This window comes from Erythrolamprus reginae, chromosome 2 (assembly GCF_031021105.1).
Source record: "Erythrolamprus reginae isolate rEryReg1 chromosome 2, rEryReg1.hap1, whole genome shotgun sequence".
Classification (NCBI taxonomy): Eukaryota; Metazoa; Chordata; class Lepidosauria; order Squamata; family Dipsadidae; genus Erythrolamprus; species Erythrolamprus reginae.
In genome coordinates, this window is record NC_091951.1 from 51,630,744 (window position 1) to 51,653,217 (window position 22,474).

The 22,474-nt window shown below is 40.4% G+C and overlaps 1 protein-coding gene across 3 annotated transcripts in view; it reads left to right on the forward strand.

Moving 5' to 3' along the window:
* Positions 1–22,474, forward strand: part of PTPRG (protein tyrosine phosphatase receptor type G) — a 922,721-nt gene that overhangs the window by 455,900 nt on the left and 444,347 nt on the right. For all 3 annotated transcript variants that reach the window (XM_070738149.1, XM_070738150.1, XM_070738152.1), the window contains exon 3: positions 16,452–16,631. In XM_070738149.1, coding sequence (XP_070594250.1) covers positions 16,452–16,631 — 180 coding nt within the window. The remainder of the gene's footprint in view (positions 1–16,451; positions 16,632–22,474) is intronic.

Below are 22,474 nucleotides of genomic sequence, written 5' to 3' on the forward strand. Positions count from 1 at the left end.
ATCATTTTTAGAGGGTAGGAGTTGAAACAATTTATGTCCAGAATGCGAGGGGTCAGTAAATATTTTCACAGTCCTCTTTTTGACTTGTGCAGTATACAGTTCCTAAATGGAAGGCAAGTTGGCAGTACTGTAATTTGTTTTTTTCTGTAGTTCTGATTATCCCCTGAAGTCTGTCCTATACCATCCCCTGGAGTCCATTTAAGATCACGCCAACTGCTTCAGTGACTCCATCCAGCCACCTCATTCTCTGCCATTCCTTCTTCTTTTGCCCTCAATCTTTCCCAGCATTAGGCTCTTCTCCAGTGAGTCCTTCTTTTTCCTTAGATGGCCAAAATATTTGAGTTTCATCTTCAGGATCTGGCCTTCTAAAGAGCAGTCAAGGTTGATCTCCTCCTCCTCGGTTTGATCAGCTTGTAGTCCAAGGGACTCTCAGAACTCTTCTCCAGCACCATAGTTGTTCAAAAACCTCAATTCTTTGGCACTTAGCTTAATTTATCAGACTAATTGATAATTGGCATCAATTCAGGCATGCATACAAGTTCCCCTTAAGTTTATTGTTGACTGGGTCCTGTTTCAATCTTAGAAGGCCTTCTTCCTGTCTCTGTCATTTGCAAGACAAGTAAGGGTTAATGTCGTTCAGAGAACTTAACAATGTCATCTTAATCCAAAATAGATTTTTCACCCCTAGCTTGCAAGTTCAAGAGAGAAATACTAATTGTTGAAAACTGTGTCAATGAAGAATTGATTAGATGCAACTACAGCACATCTGCTGCAGAACATTATGGAATCTAAAAGAAAGACTTGGGCTGATTAGTGCTACTTAGCATCTTAATATTTGTGCCACTTCATGGTACTTTTGTATCAATGGTTCGGCTATGGAAGGTGAGCTCTGGGAATCTTTTAGTGTCATTAAGTAGGAGATGGCAATTGCTTGTAAGACATCTTGGGAACAATTTCATTTTGGAGTATTAGAGTGAAGAACAGTTGGACCATATCATTTGTTGTCACATTGACACTTATTAAAAGTCCCAAAATGAAGTCAAATATCTGTCCTTCATTAGACTATTTGCTTATACTCAGGTCAACATGTGGCTAACATGCTCAAGGGTTGCTTGTAAACTGAACAAATAGTCTTATCTTTCTTTTCACTGACTAAAGAGCAATCAGAAATGTGACTAAGAGTCAGTTGATCATTAATTACCAAATTTAAAATGAAATTCCAAGAAGACAATTCTCTATTAAAGATATTTTCCCACTTTCTTAAGAAGCTGTTCCTGCATTTAAGAGCACATTTTTAATTTCAAAGTTCATAAATGCTATATGTTTTAGGGAATTAATACAATTGTTAGGACAATTATTATTGCTTATTAAATGTGTAGGCCAGCAAATCATTCAAGGCTAGTGTTCTGTCGGGCTCTCTGGGAGACTCCTCCCAAAAATTCACAGGTACAAATTTCAGACACACACGCGTTTGAAAATTCAAAACAATGTTCTTTATAATGAAAATTCACTTTGCTCTGGTTTAGTTTCAAAGCGGGGAAAAATAAGCACACAAAAGGTCAAAGTCAGTAAAGCAGTCATGAAACACAACGATCAGATAATCCTCCACAATGGCCAAACCCACAGGCTGCTATTTATAGCAGCCTCACTAATTACCACAGCCTCACCCAACCACAGGTGGCGTCATTTTCTTTGATAATAATCTCTCAGTTGTTGTTGCCTATGCATCGCTCTCCGCATGCGTGGCTGCATCATTAACTCTTGTTCTGAATCCAAGGAGGAGCTAGATAATTGATCTCCTTCTGAGCTGTCTGACACACTCTCCTCCTCCCTGTCACTCATGTCTTCTTGGTCAGAGGAGCCTTCATCATCAGATTCCACCGGGGGAAAAACAGGCCTGCAGCATGTAGATGTCTCCCCCACATCCACAGTCCTTGGGGCAGGAGCTGGGCCAGAGCTAACCACAACAGCTAGTAGCTTACATAAGATAAAGTTTAATAAAAAAATCCACAGTAAAGAAAAATGAAGTATAATGGTAAATTGAGTCCAATTGGATTTGGGTGGCAGATAAATCCCATAAAGCAAATCCATAAAAAGAAAATAAGCATCTATCCCAAAACAATAGAAACACAATAATTATGGTGAATATTGATATCCCCCTGTCATTGATGTTATCTCAGAGTTTATCCTTAACTAGTTTAATTGTAAACAGGTAACAATGAAACTATTTGTGACAATAATACAGAATTTGTATATTCACCACGGGATTTATGTATAATAATACTTTGGCAACATTAAATAACAGAACAGAAAAGAACCTTGTAGGTCTTCTATTCCAGCCCCCTGGTCATGAAAAATGGCCCCATTTTTCACCTCCAAAACCTCCCACATGTCATGTTTTTTCCCTCTCCAGCCCCCAGGAGCACTCTGCAGGCCTCCCAAACTCTCTATGGGCCCCCGTTTTTGTGAAAAAAATAGGCCTTTTTTGGGGGGGGGCAAAAATGGGACGTGTGGGGTGAGGTTTCGGGACACCAAAAAGGCTGCGTCTGGTATATAAGATATACCAACATTTCCACCCTCTTTTAAGTGGGGAAAAGTGTGTCTTATACATACTCCAAAAGGTATGGTATTTACTGAATGATAATACCTCTGATGAGCTGCACAAAGGAATAACAATTCAAGCAATCTTTACTTATCCTTCTATTAATTGACAGTGGTTCTGTCAGACATCTTCTGAAATTTTCTATCAATTAGTTTATCTTTTCTCTTCTAACATAAGAGACACTTAATACTGTCTTGCGTGTGACTCTTCCAACATAGCATTATACTTTCCCAAACATAACCATCACAATCTTTCGAATAAACCAAGCTCCAGCCGAAAGAGCTGAACCTCAAACAACATGTCTACTAAAATTAATGGCTACTTCCTGTATCCTAGGCCACAGCTTTTGATTCCTTGGAAGTCACAATGGAAAGAGATGATTGCCCTCCATGGCGGATTTGTGAGTTTTTCCAAATGCGTCCAGTTGCCAGTGTAAGAAACAGAGTTAGATAGTGTTGTCAGCAGAGCTGGCAGCAGATTTGGACAGTTAAGAAGTTGGGGAGGAGCACGGACCAGTCCTGGAGTCTGAGGAATGCTCTATGTCTGTGTCGGAGGCAGAGATAGGGCCAGGGCAGTCTGACAGTTATCAGTTGCCTTTGGAGTCAGACATCAGTGAGGCAGACGAACAGCTGGAGCCTGTACTCAGTGTGTGCGTGTGCAGAACTGCTAGACGAAGGGAACAGCTAAGGAACAAGGGTCAACTTGGAAGTAAGGGCACAGGTGGATGATGAATGGCCCTTCCCATAGGGAATAAAAGGGGAGTAAAAGGGGAGGGGGGTTTGCAGGAGACAATTGTGACTCTCACAGACTTCTTGCCAAGTTTTGAAGATATCAGCCTGGCAGCTCTCTAACCCAGATAAGGTCTGTGTCTGTAAATTTAACATTTATTTTATTTATTTATTTATTGTTAGAGTTGGAAGGGACCATGCGGGTCATCAAGTCCAACCCCCTGCCTAAGCAGGAACCCTATAGCATCCCAGCCAAATGGCAGTTCAATTTCCTCTTTAAAATGTCCGCTGGTAGGTATTGGAGTTCACAATGTCCGCTGGTAGGTTGTTCCACTGGTTGATCGTTCTGACCATCAGGAAGTTCTTCCTTATTTCCAGGTTGAATCTCTCCTTGGTCAGCTTCCAGCCGTTGTTCTTCGTCCAGCCCTCCGGTGGCCTGGAGAATAAAGTGATCCCCTCCTCTCTGTGGCAACCCCTCGTATACCTGTAGACTGCTATCATGTCCGCTCTGGCCCTCCTTTTCTCTAGGCTGTCCATGCCCAGTTCCCGCAATCTCTCTTCGTAAGTCTTGGTTTCTAGACCCCTGATCATTTTGGTTGCTCTTTTCTGCACCTTCTCCAGAGTTTCAATGTCTTTGACATTGACATTGAAAGACTTTGTTGGATGTGAATGAGAAGAATTCACAGAAACCTAATAAAAAGAGGTTTTTGTTGGGACAAGGAGTTTGCTTCGTGGTTTGTGGAATCTTGGGTCAGAACCGATAGCTTTGTGGTATGATCTAATCAGGTTCTTTTGATATGGGAATCATTTAAACTATTGTTTAAAATACAGCGAGAATAGTCACAGAATAGCTTTGGAATAGAGAGCTGCTGTGATGCAGTCATTAGAGTGCAGTACTGCAGGCTACTTCTGCTGATCACCGAATGCCAGCAGTTTGGCAGATCGAATCTCACCAGGCTCAAGGTTGACTCATCCTTCCATCCTTCCGAGGTGGGTAAAATGAGGACTCACATTGTTGGGGACAATATACTGATTCTGTAAACCGGCTAGAGAGGGCTGCAAAGTACTGCGATGCAGTATATAAGTCTAAGTGCTATTGCTCTTTAGGAGAGCATTAACTTTCCCCAATCTCATGCTTCGGAATTCAGTGAGTTATTGTCCCAATGGAACTAAGAGACCTGATGTTACAGTACATTTTTATCGAGCACCAGCCTACCGAAGGCTATTACTCATGGAGCAAATTATAATTCCTTTATTCCAACTTTAGACCCTGAAGAGAAATGTCAGGACAAGTTTGGCATCTTATTGCCTTTCTCCCTTATTATCAGAGGCATCTGGCTGTGCCCTGGAGTGGTTCCAGGGGTGGAATATTGATTAGGGTGTTGCATCTGTCTGGATTGATAGTGGCAAAGGTGATTTGGAAGTGAACATTGTGTTTGTTGGGACTGCTTTAAATAAAGTTCACATTTCCAGTTGTTTGAATTCAAGAAAAGACACAGCTGCTTCTTGTATAAGCATTACACAGTGTTCCCTTGATTTTCGCGGGTTCGAACTTCGTGAAAAGTCTATACCACGGTTTTTCAAAAATATTAATTAAAAAATACTTTGCGGGTTTTCCCCCTATACCACGGTTTTTCCCACCCGATGACATCATATGTCATCGCCAAACTTTCATCTGCTTTTAATAAATATTTCTTTTAATAAACTTTAATAAACATGGTGAGTAATAATCTAAATGGTTACTAAGGGAATGGAAAATTGCCATTTAGGGGTTTAAAGTGTTAAGGGAAGGTTTGTGAAACTGTTCATAGCCAAAAATAGTGTATTTACTTCCACATCTCTACTTCACGGAAATTCGACTTTTGCGGGCAGTCTCGGAACGCATCCCCCGCGAAAAGTGAGGGAACACTGTATCACATTTTCTCCTGCAAAGCCCGATAGGTGTAGATACTAATATTTATGCCTTACTCAATTTCTGCATTGCAAATCTAAAATACGTCATTTGATGAGAAGCTGTCTTAGGGCATGCCACAGTTTCAATGTTTTTTTTAAAAAAAATTCCCACACCTTTCTATTGAAAAAAAAAATGAGGAATTGCTATGCAGATGTATCAGGTCCATGTGGGTTTCTGATTTCTACTTATTATTAATGCAGGACTCTGAAAAATAAAGAAAGTTGCTACTAATATTGAGCTGTAATATATTCCCCTATATAGTAAATTCTGCTTATTTCTATTGTTGTGCAAGCGTTGTTCAGATAAAAGCATAAAACTTGTTAAAAAAAACCTGGTGTAGAGAAGTATCCCTTACAGCAGTGTTTCCGAACCTTGGCAACTTGAAAATATCTGGACTTCAACTCCCATTCGCTGGCTGGGGAATTCTGGGAGTTGAAGTCCAGATATCTTCAAGTTGCCAAGGTTGGGAAACACTGCCTTACAGAAATACATTTTAGAGATACTTCTTGTCTTAATCCACCAATCTTTCATTCCAGCATCTGTCTTTTTTCTGATTGATGACAAAACTTTTAAATATGTATTCATTTCATCATTATCAAATTATGCTTTAAAATTGTCTATACTTATTAAATATTATGAACTATGTCAAAACAAAATGTATTGTGTCATTTAAGAAAGAAAAGAAAAAGAAATCCTTTTCAAAAACTGATAAATTACATGTTGTTTGAATTCAGCTTTGATATTCAGAATAACAGTATTTTTCCAATATCTCAGTATAATTCTTTTGGTTATTCCTCATGCTTGATTATAACCAACATTACTCAAAACAGTCAGCTTCAACAATTTTGGAATATAATTCAAAATAGCATTGACATCTTTAACATGATAACCTTTGCCCCAAAATCTATTTCTAGATGTTACAATATTGTTCTAAAAAGAAGCCAAATGCAGACATGACCTAATCCTGTGAGTTACTATAATTTCACATTTCTTACATTGCCAATAGAGAAAATCTAAAATCTCTTTTGGATAACATTCTTTGACAAGTCCAATAAATTCAGAATAACTTGAATTCTCACTTCAAAGACGCACATCAAGGGTTATTGATTAAGACTTTAATAGATGGATTGAGACTTAATACTAAGCCTTAAAATGTGAATTGCAAGCCATCTTTATCTCACGAATAGGAACTTCTGTACAAGATAAATATGGCCAACTGGATCTCCTTATAGAATAATAGAATCATAGGTCTGGAAGGAATCTTGGAGGATTTCTAATCCAAGCCCGAAGGTAGGAATCCCAGGCAAATGATTGTCCAATCTTTTCTTGAAAACTTTTAGTGATGGAGCATTCACTCATGCCCTCATCACCTCAAGGCTCGACTACTGTAACACTCTCTACATGGGGCTACCTTTGAAAAGTGTTCGGAAACTTCAGATCGTGCAGAATGCAGCTGCGAGAGCAATTATGGGCTTATCTAAGTATGCCCATATTACTCCAACACTCCGCAGTCTGCATTGGTTGCCGATCAGTTTCTGGTCACAATTCAAAGTGTTGGTTATGACCTATAAAGCCTTTCATGGCACTGGACCAGAATATCTTCGGGACTGCCTCCTGCCGCACGAATCCCAGTGACCGGTTAGGTCCCACAGAGTTGGCCTTCTTCAGGTCCCGTCGACTAAACAATGTCTTCTGGCGGGACCCAGGGGAAGAGCCTTCTCTGTGGGGGCTCCGACCCTCTGGAACCAGCTCCCCCCCGAGATTAGGATTGCCCCCACCCTCCCTGCCTTTCGTAAACTCCTTAAAACACACCTGTGTCGTCAAGCATGGGGGAACTAAAACATCTCCCCCTTGCCCATGTTGTTTTGCCGTTTGATTGATTGACTGTGTGCCTGTTTTTTATATATATTGGGATTGTTTTATGAATTTTTTTTAAAATTTAAAATTGTAATTAGATTGGTGAGAATTGGATTTGTTACTATGTACTGTTTTTATTATTGTTGTGAGCCGCCCCGAGTTTGCGGAGAGGGGTGGCATATAAATCCAATAAATCTAATCTAATCTAATCATTCATACATCTAGGAGAAAGCTGTAATTGACAGTTTTCACTGTCGGGAAATTTTCTCCTTAGTTCCAGATTGAGTCTCCCTCTGATGAACTTCTATCCATTTCTTATTGTCAGGTGCTTTGGAGAATAAATTAACTCATCTGTGACAACCTTTCAAGTATAGGAGGACACCTATCATGTCGCTCTTAAGTCTTTTCTTTGTTGGGCTGAACATATCTAGTTCCCTTAAACATTCATTGTACAGTTTAGACTCCAGATCCCTTCTGTTTGTTGCTCTTCTCTGCATAGTTTCTTCTACGAAGTCCTACATGACTCCAAAAAAGGATAGAAGATCAAATTTTGCCTGAACTATCCTGAAGTTGAAGATCCTACATCTCCCTGTCATTTCCCAGTGAAAGTGAGGATTATGTGCACAACTGGCTTCTGAGCAAAACACCACTATCTTGAGCTGGTAGCTGGGCCAGTTTTATTTATCTTTCATTGTTTTTGTTGAGGAATGATACCAAAAGAAACTGTTTCATTTTGGAGCAAGTGGGACAGCATATTGGAATGAAGTGGGGAAGTGAAGAAGGAGAGTGAGGTATCCCCATCATTTGCAACTCAGTGTCCTTCAAGAATTGGAGCTTCTCTACCCTTGCAAATAGCATATATCCCTTTTTATTTGAATTTCCAAGTGCTGAGTTATCAGGAGTGGGCTGAAATAAATTATTTCTAGAACACTGATGGATTGTTCTTTTCAGTTGCTTTCCATACCTTGTCTTTTAATGCATTATTTTTTTTTCAAGAAGTGCCATTTGATAACTCTTTAAAATCATGTTGAGTTATTTAATTTAATTGAAATTTAATGACAGTATGAATTTCAATAAAATGAATTATGGACAATTCAGATGAAACCCATCATAAATACTTTTTCATAGAATACATTTTTCACAGCTTCATTCTGATACTCAGAGCGCTGTGCTTTGAGAACAAAAGAAATGGGTTTGTTTTCCACATTAGGGAATATTTCTATAACTGCAATCACAAAAGCAAAAATGAAAATATTTGGGTTTTTTAATATGGGATGCAAAAATGATTACCAAAGAAGGATATTACTAGTATTAAGGATATTACTAGTATTAATCAGGATATTACTAGTATTAATCAGGAGACTACACTCAATTACTGCTCTCTTTTATTCATTCATGGCAATTAGTGGCATTATTTATGAATTATTCATTGGTGGAATTCATACTAAAAACAAAAGCCTTTTGTATGGTAAGAAGTTACAGCCTTTTGGTTCTTGAATTTTGCCCCAAATGAATCACAGAACAATCATTACATTGGATAACATCTTAAACAATATCATCTCTCTATCACATGGTAAATTTCTGTACAAGGCATATTTCATTCATTCTAATTTTTGCCAATAGGAATAAATGTATTTCACTTTTTTTAAAAAAAACTGTTTAAAATCCTGTTTTAAATGCCAATCGATTATGAAACTGTGGGTTGTAATTTGTGGTTCATTTAACAATAGGTTTAAAAGCTCCTTAAAGCGAGGTTTCAAATACTGTACAATAATGTTGTTCCTATTTGATTCTCTCCAACTCAGCATTGTATTGAATGAATATTGAATTAAACATTGAATAATAAACATTTGTATATAGACATTTTTATAATCAAGTTTGTATAGCCACTTGTCTCAACAAAAATGAACCTGGATGGCACATGTATGAATCTACAGCAGTTTAAATGGATTAAAAATGGCATTGTGGCTTCAGTAAGTTTTCAGTAATTATGTTGGATTATGCTGAGGCTTCTTATGACGTGCCAGAGAAGGAGAAAATTATCTCTGTGGCCCAGATGAAGTATATCCCCTGTTACCAGGCAAAATAATTAAAATAGACCATGTTAGTAGAATTGTATGAATGCAACCTGTAGTTTTACTCTCTTTTCTGCTAAATGTAATCGTATCAAATTAAGGTTTAAGATCTGGAAATCTACAGAGTTTTGTGGGACAAATCAAATTTTAGAAAACTTGAGCCTGTACCATCTGTAGAATTGGAAATGACTACGTTTGCTACTGTGCCATCTTCTGGCAATCTATATTTAGCAATGGCTCAATAGTAAAGGCACATTAAAGTTGTCTAGTAAGAGAAAACCTAGCTGAGATGCCTAGTAAGTGCAGAATGTCCTGAATTAAGTACGCAGCAGTGTTAGTTTAACTAGTAGCTTTATTATCACTTTTTTATAGCACACTGATCTGTATTGTACAACCTCAGGGTAAATTCTTCCGGGTTTGGCCACTCATAACGTGTGTTTGCCATAATTGTTCTTTAATGGCATTGGTTGGTATAAAATGATAGGGTTGCTCTGCCAATGCTAGTGTCATAAACAGCTGAAAATTCAAGCTCTTTCTGGTTTGCCATTTCACTTAGATCAGCATAAAAGAAAGAAAAAGAATTGTCATTGGAGAATCGTGCTGCTCAAAAGGACTTTTAATGAAAAGCTGGCTAAAATATTGCATGTATAATGGGAAGCAGGCAAAGGATTGATATATTTTCAGAGACACCTTCTTCTGGCAATGAAAAACATCTTAAAAGCAAGCAACAAATGTAAGATGCATACTTGGGAATTAAGAGTTGCTATTGTGTAAAAAAAAAAATATGTACAGGGAATCTTTTTTTTTAAAGAAAAACAACAAAAACAGTAATTGGAAAGTTAATGGAGACAAAGAAAATTTAGATGACTGGATGTTAATATTTCTTTTTTAAAAAATGTACTTCTAATCTATAGGCTTTGTATAAAATGTTTTTTACTGTGTTGCCCCAAAAATTGTGAAAGTTTATATTAAGTTGTAATTAGATTTAGATGGAATTCATTATTTTTAATGGATTCCATTAGTGAGGTGAAGTCATTATTTGGGATGTACAATTGCAAGTAGCAAAATAAGCTAATTTTTGGCTTCTATTTAAAGATGGCTTATGCAATAAAGGAACTCTGTATTATTAAAAGCGCTGTTAAAAAGATTTTTGTTGTTAAAGGAAGGAGAAACGCTAACATTTGAATTGTACCCCAAAATAAGAGTTCCACTTTTTATATGTTTATTTTTAATGAAGGATAAGGGAGAAGGGGGAAGTAGGGGAGAAGAAGAACAAGGAGGAGGGGAGGAAGGAGGAGGAATTTAGATGAGGAGGCCATTAGGTTCCTCATCTTCTTGAGTTGTTGGGGGCTTTTTGGGGGAGGGGGCACAATTTTTTAAGTGTTTATTTTTATACTTGGGCAAGTCCACCTACCACAGGGGTGCCCAACTCGCGGCCCACAGGCCAAAGGGGGGGGGAAGTTGCGATAGGGCACGTGAGGATGTGTAGTTGCGAGGTTGACACACCTGTCTTACCAGGTTACAAACTGGAATGCAGACATTAAAATCTGATTGAGAGAGAAACTGATTGAATGAGGATGAATGGTTTTTTAGAGTTTTTAGTTTTAGATTATATATTTAATAAATTGGACCCAAAATGTTATGTGTTGTTTTTATTATATGTTGTGGGCCTCTGAGAAGGGCAGCATAAAAGTCAAACAAAATGTTATGTGTTGTTTTTATTATATGTTGTGGGTCCTCTGAGAAGGGCAGCATAAAAGTCAAACAAACAAATAAATAAATAAATTACATGGGGGGAAAGGGAATCTCGGGAGCTCTAAAATTGTGCCTTTGTGACAGTTTAGTAAGTTTCAATTGTAGACATTTACCCTTTATTTCTGAACTGGATGAATCCATTATGCCAGGGGTCGACAAAGTTGTTCAGAATCTAGGAGCCAGCCAAAAAATTTAGGAGCCAGAATTTTTTTTAAGCAAACTTGGTTTTTTGCCGAGTCTCCACCTGACATCGCTTTCACCCCCTCTGTCTCCTCCTTCCTCTCTCATCTCTTTCCTTCCTCTCCCTCCCTTTCTCTCTTTCCTTTCTCTCCCTTTCTGTCTATCCTTTCTATCTCTCACCCCTTCTCCCTCTTTCATTCCCTTTCTCTCCCTCCCTTTCTCTCTCATTCCTTTCTCTCCCTCTTTCCTTCCTATCTCTCTTTCTTTTTCTCCCTCCTTCATATCTTCTTTCTCTCCCCCTTCCTCCCTCTTTCCTTTCTCCCCCTCCCTTTCTCTTCCTTTTTCTCTATCCTTTCTACTTCTTACTCTTTCTTTCTTTCTCTCCCTCCTTCATTCAATTTTCTCTCCCTCCCTTTCTCTCCCTTTCTCTCTCTTTCCTTTCTCTCCCTCCCTTTCTCTTCCTTTTTCTCTATCCTTTCTACTTCTTACTCTTTCTTTCTCTCCCTCCTTCATTCAATTTTCTCTCCCCCCCTTCCTCCCTCTTTCCTTTCTCTCCCTCCCTTTCTCTTCCTTTTTCTCTATCCTTTCTACTTCTTACTCTTTCTTTCTCTCCCTCCTTCATTCAATTTTCTCTCCCCCCCTTCCTCCCTCTTTCCTTTCTCCCCCTCCCTTTCTCTTCCTTTTTCTCTATCCTTTCTGCTTCTTACTCTTTCTTTCTCTCCCTCCTTCATTCAATTTTCTCTCCCTCCCTTACTCTCTCTTTCCTTTCTCTCCCTCCCTTGTTCTCCCCTGGGGCTGCCTGTGCCTGCCCTGCACCACCCAACACGGACGGACAGCCCCCGGTCGTCGGTTCGTCGCCCCCCACCCCCCCACGGAGGGAGATCAGGCTGGCGAGGGCGGTAGAACTACGTCACCAGCCACTGGAGGGAGATCGGGCTGGCGGGGGCGGCGAATCCACCTCCCCAGCCGCGCGGAGGGAAATCCGGTAGGCGGGCGGGTGGCCGCGGCTCCCTGCGCGCCCCTGGAAAAGCGTACAGGGAACGGTGCCCGGGGCCGCTTTAGCCGCCCCCCGCTCCCCCCGCCATCTCCCCGCGACTGCCTGTGCCGCTGCAGCCGCGGCCCCCCCCCCCGCTCCCACCGCCAGTGCCGACAAGGAACCTTCAGCTGGGCGGGCGCTGCCGTGCCGGTGCCTCCGACCTCCCGGTTCCTGCTCGATGCCGCGGTTTCTGGCGCTCTCCTGCTGGGCTCCAAAGAAGGAAGGCGGGAAAAAGGCGCGAAGAATGGAGCTCTCCTTCCTGCCTGCCTTCTTTGGGACCCAGCAGGAGAGCGCCAGAAACCCCGGCATCGGGCAGGAGCGGAGAGGTCAGAGGCACCGCAGCGCCCTGCCCAGGCAGCTCTAGGCGCCAGACAACATTTTCTAGGCGCCACTGGCGACCAGGCGCCTGGGTTTGTCGAACCTTGCATTATGCAAATTTCCAATGCACTGACCATCAGTACTGTAATCAAAAACACTCATTACAATAAATATTAGGAAACGCAGGAACTATCTATCCATGTTTAAGGGCAGTGTTAACCTGTGCAGTGTCTTTTACCCGCACAAAGCAACTCTCAGTTGTAAGATTACCTTTGACCTGAAAATTTTCCTATGCAATTAAGAATCATGATTTTCTAAGGCCTCTGTAGATAGAAAAAGTTTTCCATTGCAGATAGTCATCTCCACCTGTAGAGGGTGATGTGTAGGGAGCAGGGTTATTGAACTCTGGGGTATAGATAGGTTGTTGTCTCTGTTTCATAAGGTCTCAAAGAGGATCAACAGATAGTTACCATCACTCTTGTATTAGGTTACCATGACTCTGTAAACCTTTCACACTCTCTTGTTTCAGAGCTATGCATTTTGTTCTATATGCAAATTTTATTTTGCTTTTAATTGTATGATGCACGTCAGAATATTTGCCCTCACTTTCAGGCTGAATCTCTCCTTGGTCAGTGTTGGTATATCTCGGTATAGCTGGGCTAAGAGACCTTCGACATACACCGAGCAGAGAATTTTAACAGAGCGTGGGTGTGTGATAAAGCCAAAGAAACAAAGACACAGACTTAGTTATGCTTAATAAGTACTATTTACATATAGACAACAGATAGAAACAATTCATAATAAGCACTAAGCAAATACAATATAATACGCACAACGCATAATACACTCCCCCCTCAAGGCAAAGTAATAATGAGAATGACTGAGCAGAAATGTGCGTCACAGCGTCATTTGAGGGAAGGAGTACTGGCACCCTCTAATGACAAACCAGTCTAGAATATTTAACAGTTAAAGTGACAGTACACTTTTACAGTGATAGTACAAGTTTACAATGGCAAACCCTAACAAACATGTACCCTGTACTAACAGTCAGCTTCCATCCTTTGTTCCTTGTTTGATTTTCTGGTGCCTTGGAAAACAGCCTGACCCCCTCCTTTCTATGGCATCCCCTCAAGTATTGGAATCTCTGGTCCTTCTCTTTGCCAGACTGGCTAACCTAGTTCTGCATGTTTTATTTCCCAGACCCTTTATCCTCCTGGTTGCTCTCTTCAGCACTTTCTCTAGAATTTCAATGTCTTTTTGTAGTGTGGTGACCAAAACTGGATGTAGTACTCTAGGTGTGGTCTGACCAAGGCTTTATAGAGTGGTACTAGTACCTCTCTGGTCCTTGATTGTATCCCTCTATTTATGCATCTCAGGACTACATTGGCCTTTTAGGCTGCTGCTGCACACTGCTAGCTCATATTTAGTTGGCTGTTTACCAAGACTCCAAATCCCTCTTGCACGCACTGCTATTGAGTATGGTTTAACCCAGTTTGTATGTGTATTTTTTATTCTTCTTACCTGTTGTGAGTGGTCCACGTCTGGCTCAGCTGGTCACGGATTTCAAGGACAAGGAAATGGATGTGTATTGGTATCCTAGGCCCACGTTCTGGGCACCTGAGTCTGAGAGTTAGAGTGAGGGGGGGTTACCAGAGACTGTAGCACCCCCAGTTAGGGTATTGAGTGAGTCAGAGGAGGAGGATGGGGAATCAGAGGAGGAGGCCCCCCTTTTAGATGCCAGAGTTAGGAGGATGGTGGCTAGACATGAGCATATGAAAAGAAGGGGTTCTTGGCATTAATAGCTCTATGGACGGGTGGGCTACTGCCTGGAGGGGGGGAGAACACAGTGGGGTAGCAAAAATGGAGCTTCACCCCAGAGCACCCAATTTGCATGGAAAGATGTTGAAAGAAAATGCAGGGCGTCCTGCATAGGCCACGCCCACAGTGTGGTAGTAAACATTTTGGTGGCCCTTCACTGTCTATGGGACACTTGGCCATGTCTTGTCAGTATATAAGGGACTCTCAGAGGGAAAGTGGACGTGGTGAACAAAGTTTGTATCATGGTGGTTGGAGAACCGAAGCTGAGAGGACTTTCTGACAGTAGGACTTAAAGCAGCTGAAATAAATACAGATGGGGGTTTTGGGTACTATACTGGGATTCTTCAGTCCTTTGCAAATTGCAATTTCCCATTCCCTTAGCAACCATTTAGATTATTACTCACCATGTTTCTTTATTAAAGTTTATTTTAAAAAAATATTTATTAAAGGTGGACGAAAGTTTGGTGATGACATATGACATCATCGGGCGGGAAAAAACATGGTATAGGGGGAAAAACTGCAAAGTATTTTTTAATTAATATTTTTGAAAAACCGTGGTATAGACTTTTCGCGAAGTTCGAACCCGTGAAAATCGAGGGAACACTGTATTTTCTTTTATATACTGTATACAGTATGCAGCAAAGACTAATTCCTTGTGTGTCCAATCACACTTGGCCAATAAAGAATTCTATTCTATTCTATTCTATTCTATTCCATTCCATTCCAATTTAAAACAATTAATTGCTCAGCCAAATGCAAATGAAAAATGCTTTGGAAACAGGACTTGGTGTACTACATAAAATGTCTGATACAAAAAGGGCTTTTTTTAAAAAAAAAAGTAGAATAGCAATTGAGCTTGGATACAGAGAATGGATAATCAATATCCACAAGCTAGAGTAGTTTCCTCCATTAATGGCATATGATTTTCCCCCCTTTCTAGGCAAAGGTATTTGGAGCATGAGACACTTAGAAAAAAAGAAGAATTAATTTGAAATCTGTAGTGGAAGATCAGTTTCAATTAAAACTACATTTCAGCTTTCATGGGCAAGGAGCTAGTTAGCTCTAAACGCCATGGTGGTATGAAGTGAATGAAAAGGTTCCTTTACAAATTACTACCTTGTTCGCAGCTTTTATAGAATATTAAATTATCCCAGCTAATAAATATTTGCTCCTTCACAAACGTGTTAGGTATAAACTAATGCCTCCCCATAGTTTGAAGTTGTACTCTAATATTGCCATTACTCTTTTTCACTTGGAATATATTTGGCATTGCATTCCGAATATTATGAATGATGGCTGTATACCTTAAAACAGAGGAGGGGTGAATCGTCCTAGCACCAAAAAAGCAGTAAAGGGGAAAAAAAAGAGGTGCATTCTTTGCAAATACTATGATGATTGAGGCCAAGAATGCAATTCAGATCAAAGTCTCCTTTCATACTTCAGGTTGATCTCCTCATTGGTTTAAATCATTGGTACAAATATTATAATTCATTTTAAAAAAAAGCTATGCAGGCCAATTGCACAGATCTACTTAGTCTAGTGCAGGGGTATCAATTTCATTGAGGGCCGCATCAGGATTGTGTTTGACTTCAGGACAGCTGGGATGGGTGTGGCCATGGTGGGCGTGGCCACCTTGACATCATTCGTGTCAGAGGCACCTGTAGTGGCCATGTGCTAAGGCAGGACTTCCTTCAGACCCTCACTCACTCTCATTATTTCCTTCCTTCCTTCCTTCCTCCCTCCCTCCCTCCTTCCCTCCTTCCCTCCCTTTTTTCTTTTTCCTTCCCTCTTCTTTCTTTGGTGGGCCCGTGGGCCAGATCTTAGTACCCTGCAGGCTGGATCCGACCCATGGGCTTTAGTTTGATAACCCTGGTCTAGTGGTTAAGGCACCAGGAGACCATGAGTTCTAATCCCACCTTAGCAATGAAAACTAACTAGATGATCTTGGGCCAGTCACTCTCTCTCAGCCCAACTCCCTTCCCAGGGAAGTTTCTGATGGCAAAACAGGAAGGAGGAAGAACATTAGATACATTCACCACCTTGATTTGTTTGCAAAATGATATTAATAATAATGGCAGGATATAAATAGAATAATAACAAACAAATGTTTTTTATTTCTTTGGAACAGGGGCATATGGACCTGAGCATTGGGTCACTTCAAATGCAGATTGTGGGAGATCTCACCAGTCTCCAATCGACATCATAGATCATCAGGCACATGTTGGAGCGGAATATCAGGAAATACGCCTGGATGGCTTCGATAATGAATCTTCTAACAAGACCTGGATGAAAAATACTGGGAAAACTGGTAAGGATTGCTTTGTCGGACCATTCATTTGCTGGGCTTGCTTGCTTTTCTATTTGTCATTAGTTTCTAGCGTGCTTCTGGGCAGCCCCTGACACAATGAAAAATGTACAAGGAAAGGTTCGAAGGTTGTGTTAACCCTGAGCACCACCCCACTGCTATGCAGTGTTCTGCCTGATGGACCGGTGGAGCAGCAAGGAAAGACAAAACACACAGAGAAAAACTGAAGGTTTCAGAAATACAAAATATATTGCTTTACAAATTGGCTGAGAGCCCCAATGACAGCAGAGGAATGTCTGTTTATGACCAAAAGGTTAGAGTTATCTGCAAAACTGATAACAAATGTCTCAAACCCCCCCCCCAAGGTTTGTAAAGAATGCCTCCAAATTGGGCTGCAGCAAAGGTACTCACACTATTGTTCAAAAGCCACAGTCTTTCGAAACACAAGTGTCCAAAAACTGGATTGTTTTCCAAAGATGCAATGTCTTGGTTTAGAGACGGAACTCTGGATCTGTTTCATTTTCTCTGTTAAACCACAAACGATAACTCCTGCAAAGACTACTTCCACAAAACCTCCCCTTTTAAGCCTGCTGCAGGATTCCATGCTGTTACATGCTGTTTTTTATCACTGTTGTTAGCCGCCCCGAGTCTACGGAGAGGGGCTGCATACAAATCCAATTAAAAATAATAATAATAATAATAATAATAATAATAATAATAATAATAATAATAATAATTACTCCCAGGATCTTCTTCTGCAACCGCACAACTGCTCCTGTCATCCCATAATCCTGTGCACCCGGACATTGAGAATGGGGTAATTAATCACCTCCTCCTCATCCAACCTGTTCTGATCACCGGCTAAGGCCACTGATAATTGGAATAAAGGATTGCTAAATGCATATATTTGTAAAACACCACATCATGTTTATTTTTCTTTCCTTTGTTCCACACTGAATCATCTCGGCACTCAGCACTAATCTCTTATCTTAAACTTTGGTATGCAAGGCAACATCAAAATCATTAAAACATTCTACAAGTCATTCTAAGATTTATGGCTAGTCAGAGTTAGCCCAGAGTCATAAAAACTGCAACTAAAAGCACACAAGGCATAGCTTACATTCGAAGCTGCTTGAAAGAAACCTCCATATTTCTCAACGCAGATTGATGACTCAACTCTTTTCTTCTGCTGGCACCCAGACGTGACAAATTAATTACTTAATTAATTAACCCATTCCTCTCCTTAATATTTCTTCCCTGACATTTGCTCTCTTCGCCTCTGCAAGCATCTGAAATAAGGATTTACCCATCTAACATCTGCTTCTCCTTCACTTGAATCTGAACCCATAGAAACGCCCTGTGGTTGGTCTCCTACTTCTTCTGCCTCTAAATCAGGCCCTACCACTAATTCATAACCACTTTCTGAATCAGAATCTGAAAAATCCCCACACTGAACAGGAGTATACACAACACGACCCAGACGAGGCTCTAACTGGGCAGTGCAGGGCTTCCACCTCTACATCTCCAGCACCCTCAGCTTCCATCTCTCCTTCGCCCTCAATGTCTGAACCCTCCGAGAGCCACACAGGTCTCTGATGCTCCGATGGACCCAGCTCATGTGGTTCAAAATCTGTTACCAGAAGAGCTGGGCGTGAACCAACCACAACTTACACTACATTGGATTCATTTGTAGATAGTACTGAAATTCCTTTCATAGATAGGTGAATGAGTGAATGCTTAAATGAGCTTTATGGAGGTTATGTTTTTAGAGAAATTGGACAATGGGGAGGTGTCCCTTTTACGTGTGTTATTTCTTCTATTGCACCTGCAAGTATACACGGGGTCCTCGACTTAGAGCTTATGACTGTTTTCCACACTTATGACCGTTACAGCATCCTCATGTTCACCTGATCAAAATCTAGACACTTGGCAATTGACTCATATTTATGACAGTCACAACATCCTGGGATTGATAATGTGATTCCTTTTTGCGACCTTCTGACAAGCAAAGTCAATGGGAAAGCTGGATTCATTCAATAACTATTTTACTAACATAACAATGACACTGATTCTCTTAACAACTGAGGCAAGAAAAGACATACAGATTTACTTAGCTAATGTCTCACTTAATGTTCTGCTGGCGTGTCCTAACCGCTTGTAATTACAGGGTAATTAGTCCAGAAAGACACACACCACACGATAGAAGGAAAACCAAACGCCTTTATCAACAGAAAAGCAGAAAAAACTCCCTTTTTAAATGTCAAAGGGATTTTCTGGTACACACAAGGCACAGGTTAAATGCAATCCAATTTCTCACCCAGTAACTGTGAAATTGAGTCCAAAGTCCAGAAAGTCCACACACAGTCTTGAACAGGGAAACAGCAAAACCACGATCTTGACGAACTATGAATCAGATAAACTTCCACAAGGCTAAACCAACACGCTGTTCTTTTTATCTGTAGCACTAATTACAGCAGCCCCACCCAACCACAGGTGGCCTCACTTATCTCCTGTAATAATCCTTCAGTTGTTCTCTCCTATGCATCACTCTACACATGCGTGGATCTGTCATAAGTTCTTGTTCAGAATCCAGGGATGATAAGGATGATTGATCTCCTCTTGGGCTGTCTGCCAAACTCCCCCCTTCCCTGCTACTCACGCTTCCTTCGTCAGAGGAGCCTTCATCAGGAGATTCTAGCAGGAGCAAAACAGGCCTGTGGCATGTGGATGTTTCCCCCACATCCACCTCCACATTCCTTGGGGCAGGAGCTGGGCCAGAGCCAACCACAACACTTAGTAACATAGATTTTGGGGCTCAATGGTGTTCATAAGTCAAGGACTTTATCTGTACCTAATTCTATGGCTTGTCAAAGTGGCTGGATGGTTGCTCTGCATTGGCATCTAGAGGCTAAAACAAAAGGAAAACAAATTCTGCTGCAGCAGAGTTTTTGGATTTTAGGCCCTTTTTCCTATTTTTAAAGATTATGAAGGATCCCAGAACTGTTTTTCTTTGTACGGGCTATATTTATTTACCATATTAAAAAATGAAAAATGATGAATTTATAGACTATTTATTGACCTATTTATGTAAAAATAACAATGTTACAAGTATTGGGTATACTGTAGCTACAAATAAAATACTTTTCACGAAGACAGCTGAACTTTTTAAGCAAATAAAAATTATGAGAAGAGTCACATCGTTTTGCATTTCCCCCCCAATATCTTCAATATTTAGCAAATATTTTTGATTAAGCAAATTTCTGAGAGGGGTGGGGTTCTTGGGAGACCTGCAAGGATATACATTTTTAAAAAAACACTGTCCTGAAGCAATATAAGTACCAAACCAAGGAACAACACTTTCCCTTCACAGTAGAAATTTTCAAAGGTTCCAGAGAAACCAGGAGATCAGGGTCCTCTTGTGTGACAATCAGACGGTCCGAAGAAGAGGAAGTCTTGAGAGAAAGTCCTGTAAGGCCACTTTTGTCGTGTGTGTGTGTCTGAGAGAGGCGGGGGGGGGGGGGAGAGTGAGAAAGAGAGTGAGAAAGAGAGAGAGGGATGTCAGGAGAGTCAAGGTAGGCATGTTCTGAATTGTTGACATGACAACTCCAAAACATTCACCAACACTGCCCTAGAATCTCTCAGGATATATCTAGAAGGTTAGAAAGTTATAGCTTTAGTCTGGCAAGATTCTGTCCCTTAAGTGAAAGCTAGTAAGCAGTTGGATTCAATTGGATCTCACTGTTTCGTCTTTGGGCATGGGCATGACATTAACCACTAATAACTAAGGACTGCTTGTAGAGAGCCCAATTTCTGTGCTATTTTACTTGTTGTTTATATGATTTATGTAGCTGCCCAGCTCCCATGAGTGGCTTTGTAGTTTACACAGATCAAAATACACACGGGCGAACACCATTTCCCCCATATTGTAATAATGATTTTATAAGCTTTTTAATATTGGTGTATTATCCTGGGGCAAATTGTGGAATCTATATCCAAATATGTAAGGCAAGAAAAGCCTCTAATTATGTTAACAAGCTAAATGCTAAAAAATAAATTATAATTCATTTTATACTACTAGAATTTTGGAAGGCAGCTGTTTATGAGAATAATCCTTTAAAGATTAATAAAAATTCAAGAGAAACATAAACAACAATTCCCTTTCAATAAACCAGCATTTTTATTTGTCCATATGTCACATTTTTATAAAGACAGTTTATGTAGTACATAATTTATTTGTAGATGCTACTATTAATTACCTATAGATAGCATAAGTTTCACGCCAAAACATACTTGGCACCCCGAAAATATTATTTGGAAAAGAGAAATATCCGTTAGGAATCCCTCTTTCCCAGCTTTGTTTACTTTTCACAGATCATAAGGCTATTTTTGTAGTGTTAAAACTGAAATAACAATAGAAGATGCACATTTTCATTGACAAATACAGAGGATATCCTTGTATAAATCCAAAACATGTTTTGCAGCTTACGGTATGATCTAAAAAGTAAGTCCCATTGAATGTTATGAATGTTAACATTAATCTTATGTTCTGCCGGTGTGCCCCAACCGCCCGTAATTACAGGGTAATTAGTCCAGAAAGACACACACCACACGATAGAAGGAAAACCCAAAAGTCTTTATCAACAGAAAAACAGAAACAGCTCCCTTTTTAAATGTCAAAGGGATTTTCTGGTACACACAAGGCACAGGTTAAATGCAATCCAATTTCTCACCCAATAACTGGGAAATTGAGTCCAATTCTAAAGTCCAGAAAGTCCACACACAATCTTGAACAGCAAAATCCACGATCTTGATGAAACTATGAATCAGATAAACTGCCATGAGGCTAAACCAGCAGGCTGCTCTTTTATCTATAGCACTAATTACAGCAGCCCCACCCAACCACAGGTGGCCTCACTTATCTCCTGTAATAATCCTTCAGTTGTTCTCTCCTATGCATCACTCTACGCATGCGTGGATGTGTCATAAATTCTTGTTCAGAATCCAGGGATGATAAGGATGATTGATCTCCTCCTGGGCTGTCTGCCCAACTCCCCTCTTCCAAGTCACCCCCACCTTCTTCTTCTTCCGAGGAAACTTCACTACCTGACTCTGTCGGCAACAAAACAGGCCTATAACATGTTGATGTTTCCCCTGCATCCACCTCCACATTCCTTGGGGCAGGAGCTGGACCAGAGCCAACCACAACAATCTTAATTTTAACATCCAATAGGTTGAATAGAATATAAGTTTTCAGGAAGTGAGTCGGGGAGTGGGGGAAGATTCTTTTGAGATGGTAGGTTTTTATGGTTGCAAATTTTACAAAAGGTCATTAACTTTACCTTTTATTTCATTTCACTACAGTGAGTAGTATTAACTGCAATAAAGAAGTAAGCTGAAAGAAACCAGATGTGTTGTGGGTTTCTTTAAAGGTTAAGAACTCTAGGACATATAGTGGTACCTCATCTTACGAACGCCTCTTCTAACGAACTTTTCAAGATATGAACCCGGTGTTAAGATTTTTTTGCCTCTTCTTCCGAACTATTTTCTCCTTACGAACCCAAGCAGCTGCTGCTGGGATGAAGGGGTTTCTTTCCCCCCCCTTCTTTGAAGAAAGAAAAGGGAGGGGCAGCTTGGAGGAGTAAAGATTTTGCATGCTTGCAAAAGCACTGAAATGGTGTCTTTTTAAGAAAGAAAAGGGAGGGGCAGCTTGGAGGAGTAAAGATTTTGCATGCTTGCAAAAGCACTGAAATGGTGTCTTTTTAAGAAAGAAAAGGGAGGGGCAGCTTGGAGGAGTAAAGATTTTGCATGCTTGCAAAGGCACTGAAACTGTGTCTTTTGAAAAAAGA